Raw genomic sequence first — 23,075 nt, 5'->3', positions numbered from 1 at the left:
ATCAAAAGAGTTTCTAAACCCTATTTTGATTGCATTCACTCGACAGAATCCAATTTTGATACAACGCAATTCAAAAATGAAATAAATAAAACTACAAAATCTATAAAAAGAGAAAAGGGTGGGGCAAAAAACTTATTAATATTCAGCCGCTTGTGAACCTTCGGGTACTGTTTTATTCAATGTTTGTTCAATTACTCTTTTACCCGCAAATGCAATGTAGGAATTTGGTTCGGCAATAATAATATCTCCCAACATACCAAAACTGGCTGTTACCCCACCAGTAGTAGGAGATGTAAGGATTGATACATACAATAACTTTTTATTTGATTGATAATCATATAAAGCAGACGATATTTTAGCCATTTGCATCAAGCTCAAACTCCCTTCTTGCATGCACGCTCCCCCCGAAGCGCACACTATAATAAGAGGTCGAAATTGATTGGTAGCGTACTCAATCAAACGGGTTATTTTCTCCCCGACTACGCATCCCATACTACCCCCCATAAACTGAAAATCCATAACCCCAATTGCTACGGGAATACCATTTAGTTGACCTATGCCTGTTTGAACAGCCTCAGTTAATCCTGTCTTTCTTTGATAAGAATCAATCCGATCTTTATAACGCGCCTCCTCCGAATGAAATCCAATGGGATCCACGGAGATCATGTCTTCATCCATAGGTTCCCAAGTCCTGGGATCAATCGAAACTTCGATTCTTTCTGAACTACTAATTTTCAAATGGTATCCACACTGTTCACAAACATTCATTTGTGATTTCAAAAGTTTCTAATAATTTAATGCATAACAATTTTCGCATTGAAGCCACAAATGCATGTATTTTTGAGTTGCAGCGAGATCACTAGACCTTTCTCTTAGAGTTAAATCACTACTCTTAGCACGGGTTAGTATACTGGACCCCCCGCCTTGACTATAAGTTTTACGTTTATTAAAAACGCACCTAGAAATGTAACCGTCACTACTATCACTTAGAATGGGCGTATCAATACAGATTCGAGACTGAAGATCACTTAGAATGGGCGTATCAATACAGATTCGAGACTGAAGATAAGTGTCAATGCAACCAGTAATGTGATTATTCCAACTAGATTGAGTATCATACATGTTGCGATAACTAGAAAAATAACTTTGTAGTTCATTCAGAAAAGAATGATTGCTGTCAATCTCAAAAATCTGATTTTCTATATCAAAATAGATAGAATAACTATCTCCATTACTATCCCTAACTAAAAAAGTCTCATCAGAGATGAAATTCTGAATGTCTTTGATGCCAAATAAACGACCAACATCACTGTAACTAGCATTTCCACGACCCCTCCAACTATGAATGTTTTTAGCCCTACCTTTTGGATTCAGATCTTCACTTTCACTAGTATTTTCAAAAGGACTAAGATTGTCCATTAATTTCTTTATCCCATACCCACGTTGTAACTCCTTCTTAAACACCGTCGAATTAAACCAACACCTTTCCATAGAGTTTTCTTGCCCCCTATTTGTACTATATTATATAAAAATACAATAGATGAATAGTCATTCGATCCACAATTCTTTCTTATTTATAGAGCATAAGAAAGAATGGAAAAAAAAGAGAGATATTTGACAACCGCAATGGATCACCAATTATGCAAATACGTTGGTATTAAAAAGGATATCTCCTTTTCATTAGAGATAAATGCCACGAAAATTGACGAGGGAGGAGGTGGAACTTGGACACTGGATGAAGAACTTCAATGTATGTCTAAAATTTAAATCAGCTTCAAAGCAGTACAAACGAATAAAATGTACAAATCTGAAACAAATCCAAATATTAAGACAATATTGATATACAACTTAATGAATGGATCTAATTTGTGGAAACAATTATAGTATTTTACCCGCCATGACATGACGCTTATAAAAAGAGAGCAATTTTTGGTTGTATAAGGATTTCATGCAAATACAGTAGCAGACACTTCGTGAATGATGGAAGATAAGCAACTAACGAAGCAAATTGTCTGAAGCCAATTTTACAGATACAATGTTTCCCTCTGTATCAGTAACTGGTTTATCTTGAATAAAATTTAACATATTACATCATAACTTACAAATACTACTCCCATTTGCTTAGGCTGCTCATCCGCAAAATTGATATCAGCTAACCTTATAATAATCCATATCTTAGCTTTGCGAATGCCAATAGCCGCTAGCTCTGCTGGTACGATCCTAGGCCCCGTGGCACTGCACGTGGTTTAGCAGCCACTTACCTTACCTTTACCATTTAGAGGAGTTTCAGATCTTGTGCTTCAAAACCTGGCGCAACTGGACCTTTTGGCACTCCATCCTCGCCTCCAGCAGTCTCGCCTTCAAACTGTTCTTCTGCGCGGTGCGTGGCCATTCGATGCACCCTTTCATAGTGCGGTTTACATGTGGGTTTCCAGTGTCGGGCGAGCTCCACTGTCCCGACAAATCTTGGGGGCTAAGGCATCCTTTTCCTGAGCCGTGATCAGGTGACATGATACCTGCACTAGAAAGCCTACCATTTGAGAGCCTTCCGTTCCTTCCATCGATTGTTATGATCTTGTAACTATCACCATTGCTCGGGCACGACCTCCATAGTTTAGATATCGAAGAAACCTTCTTCAACTGCCTCAGTCTTGCTGAGTCGACTTCATTGATTTCCATTATTGGTCCCTCCTGCCCTCCAACTTTCTCCCATTCCGTCCCATTCATTGAGACGTTGCTGGCCCAGAAATTCTTGTTGACAGAAGGGTTGCTTCCGTCTGGGGAGTAACTCGAGACCTGATCCTCAGGATGGCTCACAGTTTCCCACTCGCTCGCATCCTCTTCCAGCTCGCCACTCTGGTTCATATACACATTGGACGTCCTGTGAGACGCGTCTTTGTTGAGCATCTTTATTTCAGGACTCACTGTATGAATCTTGGAGGCATGGCTTGCAGGGGTGTAGCCGACGCTCGGCTCTACCTCCCTCTCGTTGGACTCGCCGATATTGACATCTTCGAAGACGGAGAAAATGTCATCAGAGTTCGGGGGCTCGTATGTCAATTCTCGAACATCTTGTATGTTAAGAGAGGCGGTCGCCTGCCGTAAAAAATCTGCTTTCTTAATCTCCTGCGAATCGGATCTTGATTTCAGGAACGGCTCAAGATCTGCTATAAGCATGTTCATCTGGGAGTACTTTTCTTCGAGCATCACCTTGGCATCGACCAACTTCATTTGAACTCGCTCCTCACGCCAAACCTCGGCCATTTGCAACATCTTCCTCTCTTCGTCTACTTCCTCCCGGAATTTCATCGACTCTCTCTTCAACGCTTCCACTTCAGCCTTGTCTTCTCCAATCTCTTTGGCTAGCTCGTCACAAACCTCCTCTATCAGTTCTCTGGCCTTCCTTTCCTTCTCGTATTCCTGCAGGTAACGCTTGGCCGATACCTTGGCATCAGCCAAATCGTTTACCAGCTTAGAATTGACGATCTCCAGCCTTTGACGGTTCTTCTTCTCCCTGCTCACATCACCTTTCATATCATCTATGATAGCATGAACTTTCTCGTGTTCTCTACTCCGCCATGCAGCTCTTTCATCACTGAGTTTATGCAAGAATTGTTCTAGTTTCTTCTTTGAAGATCTACGATCAGTTTCAAGCTCGTTGATTCTTGCTCTAGCCTTCTCCAGCTCTGCCTCAAGAGCGGATATAACTTTTGCAGAACTTGCTCGGTGCTCATTATTCGGCTTTGTTTGGCCAAATATTTGATTCACTTCATCCGATGCTTTCCAACCATCAGGATCCCACTTTGTTGCACCCTCCATTGCATAGTTTGGAAATTGAGAAGAAGGCTCAAACTGCATGGTGTAAAGAGGATTTTCAATTTCAGAATAAAATGTATTCAAAGTCTGCAAAAACAAAGAAACCAAATTGAAATTCACTCGAGCAAAGAAGGCAAAAGATTCAAGTGAGTTTACAAATAGATTCATCTTTACGACATAAATTTTCTTTAACGACATGCTATGACGTTGCAATTAATTCATTTGACACTGAAACGAAAACAGAAACCAAAACATACAAAGATAACCCAAAAAAAATAAACAGCAATAAAAAGTAAACCTTGTAGGGAAGGCCATGTTTAGCACCAGAGACGGAGTGTGGAGAGTCAGGATCCTCACGATGCTCTCTGTCAGCATGACAGCAATGGATTGAGGCTCTGAAATGGCCAGCTCGAGACTGCAAGCAACAATCAAAATCAATCCCTTGAACTAGAAAAACTAGCAATAATCCCAAACAATGCATAACAGCATTGGATCTTAAACAGCATCACAGTCATCAAAGAAGCAATAAAAGGACAAAAAGAGAAAACAAAGGTGATACAAGAGCTCTATCATCACAATTAATCACTAAGAATTGAAACTCCAACCAGTAAAGCCAACTGCCAACTAATAATAAATGAAGAAATCAATTTTAATCACACCAGTCTTGTTTCTACTTTTGAAATACAACCAACATTAATCACACACAATCGCCAAACGGAAAACATATGACAAGATTCATGAAATTGCACATTGACAGCCTAATTAGAAACCCTAATAAACAAACGCACCTATTTCTTAACAAATTAGAACCTAATTAGAGAAAACAATTAAAAAAATAATCAACCTGAAGCCCTACTCCTCCTTGACCGACATTATCCTGCAGCTCCGCCAGCCGCAGCCGCCACAGGCTGGCGGCGAGCTTCCTGGAGGAAATCGCGGCCCTTTTACTCCGGCGAGCGACTTCCCCGGACTTGTCCTCTTCCTCCTCCACAGCTACATTCTTCTCATCGAACTTCCACCTAAGTAAAGGGGTCTCGGGTCGGCTGCTCCGCTTCGCAGCCGGAGCTCCGGATTCTCTTCTCAATCGGACCCCCGAACGGGTTTTGCAGCGCGGCGGCTTCTCGGGAGGGGGCTGGATTTGTTGGCCCACACCCTTCTCTATTGTGACCTTCATCTTCCAAGCTCCCCCATTTACAAATTGACCTCCTTTTGCAGGTAGAAGCTCGAAATGTTGGATCTTGGAGCGTTTTCCGGCGGCGGAGCTTCAATCTTTTGGTGGTGGGAGTGAGTAAAGATTGGTACGGTCAACGGTTTTTGATTTTCTATTAATACATCAAAAATCAAACGAAGGCTTGCGTTTTGCGCCGTCATCTTTTAATTGTCATATCCCTATTCATGGACCCCATTATACTTTTCGCTCCATCTCTTAATTAAGAGATAACCCATGCAACCCTCCCTCTCTTATCCGTCTCTTAACCATCCGTCTCTTAATCATCTCATCTCTTAATAATTCATTCAATTTCATTTTTTATTTTTATTTCCAACAAATTCAATTAATAAAAACACACTTCATTAAATAAAATAAAATAAAATTACAACTTCAAATTCTTAAAAAAAAATTAAAAATACATAATTAAAATCCTAAAAAAATATTAAAAATACATAATTTAATTTCTTCCGCGCACTTTACTGGTTGCCAAAGTTTGCCCAAATGTGCTCCATTAGATCATCTTGGAGTTGGGCGTGGGCGGTAGAATCACGTGTCCTTGCCCTAATAGACAACCGATCTTGCATAGAATGATGCACTCCACTGCGAGGCGGACTACTTGCAGTAGAGCTTCCCAGGGTTTTAGGGTCGAACCAATTTCCCGCCTCAGGTCCTTCGTCGGCGACAATCATGTTGTGCAAGATTATGCACGTATACATGATGTCGACCATATTCTCCATAAATCACGTACGAGTCGGGGCTTTGATAATGTTGAAGTGCGCTTAGAGAACCCCGAACGCCCTCTCCACATTCTTGCGAGTAGCCTCTTGCTTCTGCGCAAAAAGAGTTTGTTTTTCGTTCACCGGCCTGTTGAACGTCTTCACGAAGGTTGGCCACTTCGGGTAGATGCCGTCGGCAAGATAGTACCCCATTTTATACCGCCGGTTGTTAGCGACGAAGTTGATGGCCGGTGCTTTACCATCCAAAACTTCGGAGAAGAGGTCGGATTGGTTGAGCACGTTGACATCATTGTTCGATCCAGAGACCCCGAAGTACGCATGCCAAATCCATAGCCGGTAGTCAGCAACGGCCTCGAGAATAACAGTGGGGTGGGTGCCTTTGTGGCCGCTCGTGTATTACCCCCTCCACGCCACAAGACAATTCTTCCATTGCCAATGCATGCAATCGACGCTGCCAAGCATCCTGTGGAATCCGTGCACTTCTTCGTGAAGGTGGAGCAGAAACTGACAATCTGTCGTGCTTGGCTTCCGGAGAAATTCGTCGGTGAAGGCTGTCCGGACGCTTTTGCAGAAGTTCATCAAGCACATTATCCCAGTGCTTTCTCCAATGTGGAGGTATTCGTTGAACAAATCCGTCGTTTGTCCAGTAGCAAGCTGACGGATTGCTGCAGTACATTTCTGCAGCGTCGTGTGGCTGGGACGGCCAACGGCGTCGAACCCTTCTTAGAAGAACTCTTCCCGGGCTGCCAATGTATTTGCGATGTGCAGAAATAGCGGTTTCCGCATGCGGAAACGGCGACGGAAGTAGGTCTCTCCCCATAGTGGGTTATCACAGAAGTAGTCGCGTACTAACCTTGCGGCGGCTTTCTCCCGGTTACGATGGATGTATGTACGGGATCGTCATTGGGGCGGCGCGGCTTCCTCCGCCTCCCTATGTCGATCTTTTTCAAACGATTCTTCCATTATTCGACGCATTTGCTCAAATGGATCAATGAATGGATTAAATTTGGGAGAAGAATAAAAGAGATAATTTGAGATGACAATTGGAGAGGAAATAGAGATGATTTGAGAAGAATAGATGCGTGTTTGTGTGTGTGAAAGATGAGTATTTATAGAATAAAAAAAGAAAAAAAATTATTTTTTAAAATGGTCATATTATCATTTTTTAATTTTTAATTTTTTTTATTAAATTCAAATTTTTAAAAAAATGATTTATTGCGTCAGGGTGACGAAGCCCACTCCCGAGTGGGCGTCACGAGTGGCGCCAGCGCTCGCCAGCCGTCTCGGTGAGACGGGTGTCTCGGCGAGACGGGGACGAGACGGGACGCTGCAACGCGTCTCGCGTCCGTCTCGTCTTGGAGGAACGAGATAAGAGACACCCGCGGGACGCGGTGTGGGTGCTCGTTTATAACTAGACGGCGACGTTTTGGGGCGAAATTTAAAATTACTTTGTGGGATCCCACCAGCAGTTGCCCAGATTTGGATTATTTAACGTGGAGTGCTACTATTATTTGGGTCTTGATTTTTTTGCATGTCAATGGTTACAGCTATTCAGCTATATAGTGGAGTAGGGAGTATTTCTTTTTGTGCTGGTTTGAGTAATTGTTTGAATTTTTGTAATAGAAAGTTGGATTTTTTTCATTTTGATATTCACTCCTTTTTACAAAAAATGTCATATTAGTTGGATAACACAAGTTTTTTTAAAAAAAATTTAATGTCTTTAGAGAAAACATATACTACTACTTGGGAAAGAAATAGTAATCCTAGTTGGAGTAACAATGAAAAAATTATTCTCCGTATTTTAGTTACAGCTTTCTCTTCCAGCAAAAAAAATAAGGATAAATTTTGATTGGATATGCCCAAAACCGCAAAACATAAGAGCACTATACAAAATTATTGTTTTGTAGTAGTACTATCATTTTTTATACTATTGACACCTGTGACAAACCACACTGGCTGAGCATTGTTGTAATAATAATGTCATTGTACAATGCACTTGGACTGAAAAAGCGTATATGAATAGTAAAAATTACACAAGCTTACTCATATTTTATTGTCTCATCACTCATCCATAAATAGAAAACATTATATGCAAATATTGCAATACATCAAATTTCATTTTTTGTGTAGAAACTTTTCCATTCAGACTGTAAATTTGAACTTTTTTTTTCTATGAAACAATATTAAATAGTTGTAGATGATGGCTCAAGAATAAAATTTTATTCGTGCAATACTATGCCGCCGAAATCAAATTAGATAACTGAAATCCGTTTTAATAACTTCTGACTTAAGGAATATATAAATAATTCTGAAAATATGTATACATGTGGGTGTTTGGCCATGCTACATTAACGGCCAAGTTGAGCTATTATATTATTCGTATTTACAGTAGAATCCAATGTTCAAACAATATCTATATTGTACTAGAATAACAAATAATTTTGATGTCATTTCCAAACAAAGATATATGTGAGCATTTGATTAGACAATTATTGGCTAATATATGTGGACAATTTGTTTAAAATGACGTTGTTTAATACATGTAAGTCAACCACATAATCTGAATTAATAGGCACAAGCGATTCCTCAATAAAATTAATTCGTATATGCGCCGAATAAAAATTGTTCTAAGATTGCAAAAAAAATAAATTTGGCAATTTCAAATTGGAATATTGGTCCGTAAAATCATTAATTTTTGCCAAAATTTTAGTATTTTAAGTGAATTTTAAAATTGGTCTAAAATATCACAAACTTTATATTTTGTTTGTTATTTTTCAACCTAACTCAAATAAGATATTTTCAGGAAAAAACTTGTTTTACATTGGTAACTGTAAAATGTTTATGATATTTTAGACATTTTTTAAGTTCGTGACAAATATGATAAAAAAATATCACATAGAAAATCATGTTGATTTAGTAGTGCCAAATAGGATTAAAAAAATGCACGTAAATTAGTTGGATATGGTGATTAAACTGTCGTGGGAAATAACAAATAAAATTTAAAGTTTGTGATATTTTAGACCAATTTTAAAATTCATGAAAAATAATAAATTTTAGCCAAAATTTATGATTTTAGAGACCAATATTCATTTCAAATTCATATTTTTAACTTGCGTGACGAAACAAAATTTGATGGATCATCGTGATTTAAATGATAAGTAACCATTTTAAAACTAATAAGCAAAATAAGATAAATAATAGAATTAACTTCAATTTTTGTTTTATTCTCAGTAATTGTATAATTTTAAATTTTCTACTTGGGATATAATATTTAATCAATCATATTTCCAACTAATTGTTAGGGTTGTTTTATTTTGTTATGTTTAAATTATTGTTGAGAATTGGGACGTGTGCTCGATTATTAAATATTCTATAAATTTAATTAATTTCATATTAGAGGTATTAACTGGGTTTTTGGTGGATTTGGATAATAAAGTCATTTTTGAATGTACGAGTAAACCAATTACTACTATAAACATTTTCAAATATGAAAAATACTTTAATGAATGGGAAAACAATGCAACCCTCTACTTAGTCTAGGAGTGGATCGGTACGGTATACCGTACCGAGAACGTCATACCGAATATCTTACCGAAAACTGCGGTATAACAAAATATCATACCTATACCATACCGAAATTTCAGTATACCGCATTGGGGTATACCGAAAATTCGGTATCGTTAATTTTTTATACAAATGCGGTATACCGAAAATTCAGTATCGTTAATTTTTTATACCGTTATTGCGTTATATCGTACTTTTACCTCTTTCCTCATTGCATATTTTAAGGTTTCTATATCAAGTATTGATACTTCCCCCTTTTTTCCACTATAATGCAAACTTATATATTCAGCCATGTAAAAGCAGTTATTGCACGAGATATGCCATCAATGACAACAAAATTTGGTTGACAATATTGTTGAGATAATATGAAATGGCAATCTTGTGTTATATAAATTTGTGTATATGTTGGCAATCTTTATGTAACTGAACCCTTGTCACCTAATAAATTTATATTGCAAACTCAATACTACAATTAAATAATAGTCATTAGATATTCAAATTAAGGGCCTAGATCATTAGCCCGGGAATGTCAATACGATGAATAAAAAACGTCAATAAGGGTATTAAGGTCAATTTACAACAAATTAGTTGTAACTAACGTTTGAAAATTATCTCACAACTTTAAAACACATATAACTTTCTCGATTTAAATTATTTTTTTGCACAACATATATCAAATTAAAGATAATTTCATAAGGATTCTAACGAGATCCCACTTGCATATGTTCCGATGTCAAAATTTGAAAAAAAAATGAAAATTTTCAATTTTTTTCGTACAGCAACAAATGTCAACATGATATATAAAACATGTCAATATAATACACGTAGAATGTCAATATACGCAATGTGTTAATATTCTCAAAGCATTGTGTTGACATTCTCATAACATTGTGTTGATATTTTTGAAACACTATATTGACATTTTCATCCAAAACCCTAATTTGGTAGTTTTTTTTATCTTTTTCGATTTAATTAATAAAAACGAAAATTACACGTGGCAAATTGTAGACCACAAATTTTCTAAAATCCTATGGTCTTAAATTAGTTGTAGTTAGCAATTGATCACTCCCCATAGATGCATATATATTTAGTTTTCTGAAAAATATTGCCGCATATATATTATAAATGGATATAAAATTGGTTACTAAGTTTGATTTGTTTTAAAATAAATATTATATTTTATATTTTAGGAGTATTATTTTAATTTAATTTAATATGATTAATTATGTTAGTTCACAAAATAATTTAAGTTCACATAATATTTTCTAATTGTATTAATATTATAAATTATTTACAATTCCTTTCTGATATACACAACAATAGTGTTCTCTAGATTATTAAAGAACATAGCGGCCTCCCCTACCAAGTTTCTGATGTATTTCCATGCTGCATTAAGTTCACCTGTAAAGGCATAATGATTTTGACCTTTACAATATATATCTTGTGCTCGCTTTTAAGTGTGGAATTTAATTATATAACATGTTCTCATAAAATTGGGTTTGATTCATTGTACTCTTGACCGACTAGAACAGAAAATAAATTGAAAGAAATTAAAAGAAAATGTACCAAGTGATTTCGAGCTGGTTCCGTTATTCTGTACTTCTGTATACACTTTGATAATTAGAGCATCCACAACGGTGGTGGGAGTGAAGGCCGCCGTCCGTGCCAGCGGCGAGGACGAGGGCCGCCGCCGCTGCGCTCGCGCCGCTGGCACGGCGCTGCTCGATGCATCGTCGAGCAGCGCCATGCCAGCGAGCAGGCAACGTGGTACGTGAATAATATCGCCGACATCATGTTCACGTGTATTATCTTACACAACATGATTATAGCCGACAAAGGGCCAAGGGCGGCTAGCTTCTACGACGAGGATGAAGCCGGAAGCTCAACAGCGAGGTCTCCCCCACGCCGAGGTGAGCATACGACGGTTGGCCAGAGGATCGAGACAAGGCACACAATGCGCGATACCCGAACCCACATTCAGCTACAAGAAGACCTAATCAAACACATGTGGGCGAAATTCGGCAACGAGTAGTGATTTTTTTAATTTTTAGTATTTTAATTATGTAATTTTTAATTTTTAGGATTTTAATTATGTCGTTTTTTATTTTATTTGTCATTTGTAATATTATTTATGTTTTTTTAATGAATTTTAGTATTATGGAAATGTTTATGTTTAATTGAATATTAAATTAATTGTGCTCGTCCTTGCGGAAGAGCACAGTTGTGGGTGTTGTGCTCTTGCCAAAGAGCGGACTAATTCTTCTTTTGTGAAAGCATGTCAACTTACTTCCAATTTAATGAAGAGCAATAGATTAATTCCCGCATAGTGAGTGACGCATGACATTTGTGCGTCGCTATTAATGAAACGCACAAATGTTATGCGTCTTTACTGAAAGACGCACAAATAATATGCGTCTTTAATAAACACGCATATAGATTATGCGTCGATAAACGACGCATATATGTTATGCGTCGTTATTTAATGACGCATAACATATATGCGTCATTTGTTAAAGACGTATATTATTTGTGCGTCGTTAAATCGGGATTAAGAGGGCAGAATGCTCGTAATTGACAGACGACGCAGCGAGCAGCGAAGGAGGGGCGATTTCAGCGACGATTTCCGGCGATTTGAGGCGTTTTCCGACAGATTTCAACCAAATACCAAACATATTTCGGTAATTATTCATCCATTTGGCTACATAAATCAATAATTGCTGAAGTTATGGAGGTTTTCCCTAATTTAGTAAAGTTAGGGTTTATATGAAATTGCTCAATTTACGGACGATTACTGTTAGTGTGTTGCTTATTTGTGTTGTTTTGTTGCGTATTTGTGTGTTTCACATGAATTTAGGGTCAATTGTAGAAGTAAGTGGTTCAATTGAAGTTATATACCCAAAGTGCAGAAAATATATATATTCTTGTGCAAAAATGTGAAAATTTTAGTTATCTTATGCTATTATATGTTGGGTGAATGTTTTGAAGTAGATGGCATGTGCAAGTTCTGAACAACAGTTATGTTATGGACCTGAGGATCCATCCGTACTGTTTCATCAAAACGAACATATTTCAGCCTCATTGTTGGCGAATGGCACAACAAATGTGTTCAGAGTTCGTAGGACGGAGAGTAAGGTTTGGGCATTGCCAATACATGAAGATGTGATGCATTGGCTTGATGTTTGGGGGTTCAGAGGTGTGATTGAATGTGGAAGGCCAAGAAGGATGGACAATGACCTAATAACTGCATTGATCGAGCGATGGAGGCCTGAGACCCACTGTTTCCACCTTCCAGTTGGTGAGGTAACCGTAACCTTACAGGATGTGCAAAACCTGTGGGGTTTGAGAGCAGACGGTCGTGTTTTCACTGGCTGTGACTACCCTATTGGATATGAAGATTGGCCCAGCAAGTGTAGAGATGTGTTGGGATGGATACCTGACGCAGAAACAGAAACGAAGCACGGTGGGTTGTTGATGACGTCTCTGATCAACCAAGCGACTATGCCGTTGGGTGATGGGCTGCATGAGTATGCATACGTCCAAAGAGCACGTATACATGCTCTAATCTTGTTAGGGGGGCTTATTTTACCGGACACTACCGGGTGCAAGGTCCCCTTTATGTGGATAAATGCCTTTGACGATCCGGAAGACGTGGCTAATATCAGTTGGGGTAGTGCTGCTTTAGCATACCTGTATCATTATTTGTGTGAAGCTTTTGTAGGCAGACAGAGAAGAGATGTGGGTGGCCCTATGGTTCTCTTGCAGCTGTGGGCGTGGGAAAGAATGCCTACATTGAGGCCAGCTTTCTTGATATCGCCTACGCACACGCCGTATACCCCGTGTGGAGTCAAGTAATATTTTTTTAAGTAACTTACTTAATTATGTATTTTTTTGGGTAACTTTTGATATTAATATTCCGTGTAGGTGGCACGGAGTTACTGAAATTGGAAATGCGCCCCAACATTCAGTAGCTCATTATCGTGATCAGTTATCATTGATTCGTCCGGGCCAGGTGAAATTTATTTTTGTTAGCTTAGCTAATGAATTAATCTAGTATGAAATTAATTGTGTGAATGATATTATGTTTTTGTAGTTTCTGTGGACACCATATACAGATTGTATCCTGCCCGATTACTGCATTGATTCGACCGCATCCTACTTGTGCGACACATATTTGGTGTGCTGGTCATTTGTCGAGGCACACGAGGCTGGACGCGTTTGCCGACAATTCAACCACTACCAGCGTATTCCTCAGTATTGTGATAGGATGCTACATAATGCCGGACATCTGTCTAAAAGTCACCGCCGTGGGAGGAAGGGCGCCGATTGGGCTAAGGTACATAAATTCTACATTGAAGAATGGGATTTGAGACACCACAGGTTCCAAGCAAATTTTGATCATGCCACGATGACCATGGATGGTCGCATTAATCCGTGCTATATGGCGTGGTTCAATAGGATCACAGTGTCGTACCTAGTTCAACCTGCGACACAGTCAACGGTTGGGATGAACGAGTCAGCATCTTCTATGATGAAATTGGTATGTTATGTTTTTTTATATAATAATGTATTTAGTTTGAAGTTTGTATAGATTGATTGTAATGATTTTGTATTTGTGCTATCTAGGTCGAGACCATTCAGGGGATATGGCATTTGACCTCTGAACACGACACAGACCCTCGATTACGGCAGATTCGTGCAATGGCTGCTGATGCGCTTCGTACGACGGACCATACTGATGTGATGGAGTATCCAACATTGGGACCCTTGTGCTTCTTCAACACATTTGCCCTAACATGAAGCAAACAAAATTTGTGGTGTATCTGCGGGGCCCTTGTCATGATTTCAGACTCCATTGCATTCAAGAGTCCTTTATGCCTATCTGATATAATGCACACCTCCCGCTCGTATTTCACCACATGAGTTCTGACATGATCCATAAACCACGACCAACTGTCATTGGTTTCTTCATCCACCACAGCATATGCAATAGGCAAGCATGTCTTGTTAGCATCAAAACCACAAGCAACAAGCAACTTACCTTTAAATCTTCCTCGGAGGTGAGTCCCGTCAACTGTTAACACCGGTGCGGCCTTCTGGAACGCATGTATTGCAGGCCCAAATGCCCAGAAAACATAGTTGAACACCATTGTACGCCTCTGACTCAACAGATCGTTATGCTTCCACTCAACAATTGTGCCCATATTCTGTGACTGGAGTTCCAACATGTAGCTTGGCAACTGCCTAAGCGATTCCTCCCATCCACCGTATACAAACTCTATAGCCTTTCTCTTTGCATACCACGCCTTCTTATAACTGATTAACACACCAAATCTGTCTTGAACATCAGCTATTATGGAGAAGACCTTGAAATCGGCACATTGTCGCACATGATGTCGAATCAACAGAGCTATCATTGGGGATGAAAAGTTAGCATGATCTCTATTAGCACGATGGCCTATACAAGTATGTCGATTCTTCCACTTCCTAACTTCCCACATATCGTCATGCGACCTTTGTGTAACTGAAACCTCCCACTTACATTCCCTCGCCTTTTCAGCGTCGGTGGTGCTGATGATGCCTGCCCCTGTTACTGTCGTTCCTGCTGGAAATTTGCATACAACATGCCACCTTCTTAGTTTGCTCTCGACAACCTTAAACTGTTTTTCATTCCACAAACTCCACATAGTAATAGCAGTCTTCACGTGTAGCTTGGAATCGAATTTTGTTCCCAACACAATCCGATGCGGCTCATTCTCATTCCAATACAAAAGGCTGTGTTCATTACCACCCACATCATCCGATACTCCAGAAGGACGACTTGGTAATTCACGAAAGAATCTAAACCCACTAGGATTGTATTCCGGAAGTGGTTGTTCACCTTGCATAACAGGTTTACATGGTACTATCTCATCATCAGAACTAGCACCGACATCATCAGCACCATCACCATCACTGAGATCGGGGTCTGCCTCTGTCTCAGATAGTGGCATTGGCTCAGCAAGATCATCTGCAGCATCGACCTCATCATTCAATCCAACCCCAACATCAGCAACATCTACAACATCTAAAACATCTCGTTGCTCATTCATACTACGATCAAAGCTCATTTGGTCCACCCTCGCAGATGAACCAATACCACAGTCAAAACTCATTTGTTCAAACCTCGCAGATGCTCCAATACCATAATCAACAACTGGTGGGATTTCTGCACTCCTCACCGGTGAATACTCAACAAATAATTCAATACACCCACTTGAATTTTGAGCATTGTTGAACATAAACATCACACTGTCATCATTGCAAATCAGAGAACATGTATAACTCATACCGGAAGCAACGACTATACATTGTCTCCATAATAATTCAATTGTGTGTTGGTTCATATCTATTCCCATCGCATCACAGATCATTGCTACCAATTCAGAATAGGAAACACCTGAATTTAATATGATGGAGCTCCTCGGACGAGGTGGTTCATAACCAATACCCATATGTGGTAGTTGAACTACTCTACCACCCCAATACAAACTCACAAATACTTGCATGATTTCTGCATCAAAGACATTTAACACAACGACAATTAAGGACATTTTTCCTACAAGCCCTAATTTGTATAAATTGGGTCAAACTAACAAATGAAAGCACAATAAACATGAATAATGTCGAATGTAGCTAAATTGATTAACAAATTACCGGATCTTATGGAAAAATCGCCGGAAATCGCCTGAAAACGCCGGAAATCGCCGAGAGAGGAAATGAAAGTGTGTGTATGTTCGTCCTGTGATCTGCGTCTGCCTGGAGGGGGTTAAAAGCCGATTTAACGACGCATAATGTTTGTGCGTCGTTCAATAGCGACGCATAACCCTTGTGCGTCGTTCAATATCGACGCACAATCCTTATGCGTTGTTAAGCGACGCATAATCCTTGTGCGTCATTAATTAACGACGCATAAGGATTGTGCGTCGATATTGAACGACGCACAAACATTATGCGTCACTCCCTCAATTAGAATGAATCTATTCTCCTTCATTATTTTGGAATTCCATTAACTTCTTAGCACAAAAGAAGAAAGAGCTCCCAGAGAGCAGGCATGAATAGTACCGCCCGGGCCCACAACCGTGCCGCTGGCAAGAGCACGGTTGTGGATGCTCTTAAACCTTATTTTATTTTAATTCGTGGCCCTAAGGGTATTTTAATGAAGGGGAAAAGAAAGAGAGAAGAATTAAATATTTTAATGAAAAAGAAAGAGTAAAATAGACTAAATTATCTTTCATGGCTATAAGGGTATTTTTATTAAAAAAATGAAAAAACTGGTTTAAATGATATTGACTCGAAGTTGACGGACCATAAAAGGTAGTTTCAAATGTTATGGACTAAAAATGATAGTTTGGCAAAGTTCGCAAACTAAAAAAAATGTTCTCTCTTTTATCTCTGTGTTAGGCCATCCGCAACGATGTCTCCTAACCGTCTCTTAACCGTCTCATCTCTTTACTTTTCACTCCATCTCTTAACTAAGAGACAGCACCTGCAACCCTCCATCTCTTATCTGTCCCTTAACCATCTCATCCCTTAACTATTCATTCAATTTCATTTTTTATTTTTATTTCCAATAAATTCAATTAATAAAAAACACACTTCATTAAATAAAATAAAAATACAACTTAAAATTCAAAAAAAACAAAAAAAACACATAATTAAAATCCTAAAAAAAATAAAAATTACATAATTTAAAATACAATTTTATAGAAATTAAAAAAACTACTCCGCCGGTGAATCATCCCCCGAAGGCGGTGGCGGTGCACTCAAGCTACCTGGAGGCGGAATACCAATTTGTCTTGCCATATACTCAATTCCGGCAAGATGAGCTTGATATTGTGGAGGCGTCATGCGGAAAGTGTCCGCCATCGTGGCGGTCAAGTACATGGACAATAGGGTGTTTGAGCCCGAGCCCGCCTGACTTGATTCGCCTCGGCCCCTCCTCCCTCTAGCCGCCTTCGCCGCCTTGGTCCCTTGCGACCGACGACGCCCACCGGAGGACCCCCATGCATTGGTGGCCGTGCCCTCAACCTCCTGTGAGGCAAACTCTTGTGCGGTGCTGCCTGAACCGCCCTCACTAGACGAGTATTGGCCACCGACCGTGTGCTTCGTGCGTTTTGAGGTGGAGCCTATGCTGGACTGGACACCGCCAACCCACCTTTCCTCGTCTCCGACCACCTCCCAAATATCAACATGTTTGAATTCTTTGTCGTTGTCGTCAAAAAAGTCTCTCAAAGCCGCTCTCAGAATGTCGGCTCCACTGGCTCCGCTTAGGTAATTCGCCGCTTCATTCTTGTAGATCTCGCAAAAATTTTTGACTTCTCTGTCGACTCGGTCAAAATGACCGCAGAGCATTTTCAATCTATAATGATTTGAGATGAAATGGAGATGATTTGAGAAGAATAGATGTGTGTTTGTGTGTATAATGAGGATGAAAGAAGAGTATTTATAGAATAAAAAAGAAAAAAATAAAAAATAAATAATCGTTGAACGGTCATATGACCGTTTTTAAATTTATTATTATTATTTTTTATTAAAATCATTTTTTTAAAAAAAGAGTGAACTACATAAACCGTCCCTGACGTTTGCATTTGTTTCACTCCAGGCCCCTGACGTTTAAAAATATCGCCACAGGTCTCTAGCGTTTAACATAATCACATATCAGGTATTTGTAGCCATTTTTCGGACTAAAAGGCCCTTATGCCTTGAAGGGCATTTCAGTCATCTTGCACCCTGTTGCAGGCTTACTCTCCAGGGAGGCGGCACTTTTGCAGAAAATAGGGTTGTACCTTTGTCAACTCAAATTGATGTTACACGTACTGCCAATATAATCAGTCAACAATCAAATATAGTAATATTGTCTAATTCTAGTACTGATTCTTCATTTTTTTTCTTCTAATACCCAGTTCCTTAAAGAATTATTAATCATATTATATGTACTCCAAATAAATAAAGTTACGTGGTTGTATTTAGTCTATTGGTGAAATTACTATTACTAATAAATTTGAAATAAAATTAGAAAATTGAAGAAGTTGGTTAGTGTCTATATTTTTAATTGTTCATTTGGAGTGTTAGTTTTTAATTTATTAGAATCACTAAGATTTAAAATAATTATGTGATGAGATTTTATACTCACATAATTATGTGTGTGTCTTGAGTTTGTTTGATAGTCTGTTACACTCACAACACACTATCTGTTACACTCACATATTTAAAAAAAATTGCAGAAAGTAAAAAAAAAGAGCACTTTGTATTGGATCATGATCACAATGAAAAATACGAAAGTATGCTTTTAAAATTAAAATAAGAAAAAAGATTCAAATTCAACTATGAAATTATAAACTAATTGCCAATAAAGAACAAAAGGTGCATCACTATTGAAGACGCATCTAAACTCCAAAAAAAAGATTTATACATATAGATATATATCGATGAACCCGGACTCTCTAATTTAGGTCTTCAAGCGCAACTCGCTCTCTCGCAATTCCTCGACGAGGCGGAGGAGTTCAGCAGCGTCGGGAGGGCGGGGCTGGACCTGAACCGACGCGCACGGGAAGTAGCGCGAGAAAGGGGCGGCGGAGGCCTTCTGCGGCGGCTTGGTGGTGGTTGACCACGACGGTTTGGCTGCGGCGGCGGGCCTTTGCTTAGCTGGAGCCGCTGCTGGTTTCTGCAGCCCCATTACAGATTTCACTTTCCCAGCAACCATTGCTGCCTTAAATTCTGCTGTATTGAAATGAAGCATCTTATTTTATTTATGTTTTATTGAATGGGTTATCTTATTTTATTTATGTTTCAGACCGGGAGAGTATAGCATCTTATCTTGATCACACTATTTTACTAATTGGTTACATATTTAAGAATGTGTGTACCTAATTTCCTTACATGTTCTCAAAATGCATTACGCTTAATATAAGAAGAAAAAAGGCTTATGAAATTTTCGAAAGTTATTTTGATAAATCACGTCTGAAGTCCTCAATACGTGGCGTGATTGTGTGGTATATCGACTGAACCGCCGCTGACGCACCCATCATAACTGACGGCTGACGCGCGGCCGTCAAATCACGCCAGTGGTTGCAGTCATCATGCAAAATCATTGTGGTATGACCATAATGCCCCTTTAGGGCTGAAGGGTCTTTTAGTCCGAAAAAACCTGATACGTGATTATGTTAAAGGCCAGAGACTTGTGGCGATATTTTTAAAAGTCAGGGGTCTGGAGTGAAACAAATGGAAACGTCAGGGATGTTTTATGTAGTTCACTCTTTAAAAAAATGATTTATTGCGTTAGCGTGACGCCCACTAGCGGGCCAGCGAGTGGGCGTCACGCCTAGCGCCAGAGCGCGTCATGCGGCGCTGGTGCGTGGCGAGCTGGCGCGCCAACCGTCTCACTGGGACGAGACGCTCGCCGAGACCAGGACGAGATGCGGCCGACGCGGGGCTGCAACGCCGTCTCGATGCCGTCTCGTCTCGCCGAGACCAGATAGAGATGACAACGAGACTCGTTGCGGATGACCTTAAAACATTTTTAGGAAACATACACTTAAAAATTGTAAAATGTAAAAATGATTAAAGTAAAATTACCTCTTTTGGTGTGATATATATTCATAGATAAGTTAAATTTGATATAAGCTGTTGTAGATGACCAAAGAATAAAAAGTTATTCGTGCACGGCCAAAAGCAAATAGATCTCCATAACCGTTTTAATAACTTAAGGAGTATATAAATAGTTTACAAAATATGTAGATTAGAAAGAAAATATGTATCAGTTGAACTAAAGAAAATCAAGTATAAACACAATCTTCAATGTCAAAAGACTTGAACATAACACAACAGAATGAAGTAGAAACAGGAAAAAAATGAAGAATATGCTATTCAAAAAGACAATGCATTTGTTCCTTTAATCCATAAGCAATCGGAAAAGTTAATTCAACATAACACATGACACTTATAACGTAACAACGACTATATAAAGAGGTTGAGCATACAACAAAGTTCACTTATAAAACTTCACATATCATAATAGGTCGTAAGGATGGATGCTGCTACTGCAGCTTAGAAACCATGAATCTTGATATAGTCCTTCTTCACAATTCCAGCCTGCAATCCAAACCAATCACTACATAAATACACAATTCATGCATACAAAGATTTTCATAAGTATAAACCATAAGATCCAGTTTTACTACAAAAACTCTCGCCCTCAAAGCATAACATTTCATCACTTCCCTTCTCTCACAGCCCTCATTTGACCCATTTACTTCAAGATAACATGCTCACATCACATCTAATAACAAGAGAGATATAAGGTAATAACCTGAACAAGAAAAGTAGAGACGTTCTTCCGCTGATCACCTTGGAGTTGAATAACCTGTACAAAGGAAAAAGGTCAGTTTCGACATGTAATAAAGGTGAAGCGTAAATGTTAGCACAGACCTGGCCTAGTTCTGGATCCTGGACAACAGTTCCATTGCAGCAGAACTCCTTCTTAAGATCCTTCAAGATTTTGTTGTAGCTAAACTCCTTCTTCAATCCCTGCACAGTTGTCAGGCTTTTCCGACCATTCCGCTGCTGTACCCGAATGTGTACGTAATCCTTTGACCCAGTGCTAGAGTTGTCAGCATTTGCATCAGTAAAAGGATCTGTGTTAACAAAACCAAGTCAATCAATGGGGCACGAAGGGAAGATTGGCTTCCAATCACTTTGGTTTATACAAAGAATCCAAGCTATGCCAATTTTTCAACCACTGTATAGAAAACCTCTCCATATATGAACTGAAGAAAGACTTGCTCAAAGAATCAAGAATACGAAAGATAAGCATACCAAAAGTAGTGGGAATCTGGATATCAAGATCAGACATGAAACTTGGTTGATGCAGCAAACGTGACACAGAGAACAAGATTTGAGTAACTGGATTGGAATGATCAAACCTGTAAGCAATAAACAAATATTGATGATATAATTTTATAAACATGTCAAAGCCGATTATAAGTTATAGTAACATATTTGTTTGATTTTTCCACAAAACAAGAAATAAAAATGTGAATACCGATGCATTAATTTTATAACAATATAGTTCACCATGTAATAGCACATTTCAGTATATGATATGCTCTTCAGAGGCATATCAGAAAGAAAACTCTCACTCTCACTCTACCTATAAAGTGATCTGATTTAGAATTTTTAGTGAAACAAGTAGCAAGAGCATGCAGCATGAGACCCGAGCATTATTCTTTCAACAACATCAACACGCTGGCAACCAGGCAAGGTAGAGCAATCTTATGCAACAATCAAACCTCAAATACGAACTACAGATATTACATTCAAGTCCTTTACACATGAACCCAAAAAAACTGGAACGAATTACGATAATACCCAAGCAGATCACTAAAGGATTAGCCTTCAGATTTTACTCAAACAAACTATTTTTCATGGGTTTTCACGAACAGAGCAATAACTCAACGGATAAGATAGTAATAAAAGATCGACCTAAACCCTGATGCCAGGAAAGGTATAAATCTGATGACATTCTTAAAATTTAACATGTAGATAAATTTCATAATGAAATTCTTGATAATTAAAGGTTTTCTCAAGAATAGATAAAGGCTCAACAATAAAAGACGATGGATTGGAACAAATATCAATCGTTATACAATCAATTGATACCCTAAACCCTAAATCCAAGAAAAGCACAAATTTGATTAAATTCTTGAAATTTACCGAAAAGGAAAACCCTAAATACTATCTGGAATAAAATAATAAAGCAACACGCTGTGACGGTGTTTAATCAACAATCAACAGAAAAATCAAGCGCTGCGGTCGTCTACAAACCGAAAAATTAATCGGATAAATAGGGCGGAAAAAGAAAACGAAACCAAAAGGCCGCATCTTTAGAATCAATAGAGAATTAGCAATCGACAGATCCAACAAATACCGGAGATAAGAGTGATAAATGGGGGCGATGAATACCTGATCTGATTGAGAAGAGAGAGAAGGGAGAGGGTGATTATGAATACAGAGAAAGCTAATCAGTAAAATTGAAGTCTTATGCGTCTTTTATAGCCGACTCCAGAAGAAGTCGCGTTTGGATATCAATATACTATATACTCCGCTTCAAATCGTCGCAAGATACGATGTTGCTAATATAATAAAACTGAATTCGACTAGGAATTGGTGAAATTCGTTTTTACAAGATACTTAGCTACTCTTTCCATCCACAATATGTCAGAAAAGGGAATTCAATTTGCTGACCTTTTGAAATTTGAGATTAAATTCGATAACCTTTCAAAATATGGGATCGCTATGCGAATTTTTCAAAACGAGAATGTCTAATTTATTATTTTTTTATCTTCTTTTTTCTTATTATTTATCTCCCATAATTTATGGGAGCGACTAAACTACCCTTCAACTTTTTACCTAAATTCTAAAAAATCATCCGCTTCTGTGAAGACTCCCAAACTATCCGTCTCTTTGTTTCAACTGATTCGGAGATCAAATTTCAAATTAAACCCATGAAATATTTTTCCCACTGGAACCAGAAACAATCTGAATTCTAGGTTATTTGGAGAAAATTGTTGAATGGGTTAGGAATAATTAATCAAACAAAGAATCATCCCAATCTTTTTTTTTGAGTTTGGATTCGATCTGCAAGGTTGGATTTAGTGTGGGGATAGGATGATTAGTTGTTCATTTACCATTAATTTGGAAGTTGGAACTAT

At 38.6% G+C, this 23,075-nt stretch overlaps 2 protein-coding genes and 1 pseudogene across 3 annotated transcripts; all 3 read right to left on the bottom strand.

Moving 5' to 3' along the window:
- Positions 1 to 135: 135 nt before the first annotated feature.
- On the bottom strand, positions 136 to 1,563 carry LOC121804620 (annotated as a pseudogene).
- Positions 1,564 to 1,978: 415 nt separating this feature from the next.
- On the bottom strand, positions 1,979 to 5,160 carry LOC121804488. Of its 2 annotated transcripts, none has more exons than XM_042204045.1 (3): positions 4,661 to 5,160; positions 4,115 to 4,231; positions 1,979 to 3,903 (listed from the first exon to the last, which is right to left on the bottom strand). In XM_042204045.1, the coding sequence occupies exons 1-3, from the start codon at positions 4,988 to 4,990 to the stop codon at positions 2,287 to 2,289; spliced, it is 2,064 nt and encodes a 687-aa protein (XP_042059979.1). In that variant the 5' UTR covers positions 4,991 to 5,160; the 3' UTR covers positions 1,979 to 2,286. The 2 variants fall into 2 exon arrangements, with proteins under 2 accessions (XP_042059979.1, XP_042059980.1); XM_042204046.1 differs by having other exon boundaries at positions 1,979 to 3,852.
- Positions 5,161 to 20,200: 15,040 nt separating this feature from the next.
- On the bottom strand, positions 20,201 to 22,477 carry LOC121803215 (protein translation factor SUI1 homolog 2). The gene is made up of 5 exons (XM_042202911.1): positions 22,327 to 22,477; positions 21,181 to 21,287; positions 20,794 to 20,999; positions 20,675 to 20,728; positions 20,201 to 20,457 (listed from the first exon to the last, which is right to left on the bottom strand). The coding sequence occupies exons 2-5, from the start codon at positions 21,215 to 21,217 to the stop codon at positions 20,413 to 20,415; spliced, it is 342 nt and encodes a 113-aa protein (XP_042058845.1). The 5' UTR covers positions 21,218 to 21,287; positions 22,327 to 22,477; the 3' UTR covers positions 20,201 to 20,412.
- Positions 22,478 to 23,075: the final 598 nt, after the last annotated feature.

Source organism: Salvia splendens, chromosome 5 (assembly GCF_004379255.2).
Source record: "Salvia splendens isolate huo1 chromosome 5, SspV2, whole genome shotgun sequence".
Taxonomy (NCBI): Eukaryota; Viridiplantae; Streptophyta; class Magnoliopsida; order Lamiales; family Lamiaceae; genus Salvia; species Salvia splendens.
The sequence above is the reverse complement of the archived record's forward strand: the minus strand, read 5'-3'. Positions and strand labels throughout refer to the sequence as shown.

Excerpts from the sequence above, each read along its gene's own strand:
- LOC121804488 (XM_042204045.1), bottom strand. The coding sequence starts at position 4,990 with ATGAAGGTCACAATAGAGAAGGGTGTGGGCCAACAAATCCAGCCCCCT. Across the intron at positions 4,232-4,660 it reads AAGGAGGAGTAGGGCTTCAG|TCTCGAGCTGGCCATTTCAG; the intron begins GTTGATTATTTT and ends TGTTGCTTGCAG. Across the intron at positions 3,904-4,114 it reads AACATGGCCTTCCCTACAAG|ACTTTGAATACATTTTATTC; the intron begins GTTTACTTTTTA and ends TTGTTTTTGCAG.
- LOC121803215 (XM_042202911.1), bottom strand. The coding sequence starts at position 21,217 with ATGTCTGATCTTGATATCCAGATTCCCACTACTTTTG. Across the intron at positions 21,000-21,180 it reads CCAGATTCCCACTACTTTTG|ATCCTTTTACTGATGCAAAT; the intron begins GTATGCTTATCT and ends TTGTTAACACAG. Across the intron at positions 20,729-20,793 it reads AGGATCCAGAACTAGGCCAG|GTTATTCAACTCCAAGGTGA; the intron begins GTCTGTGCTAAC and ends TCCTTTGTACAG.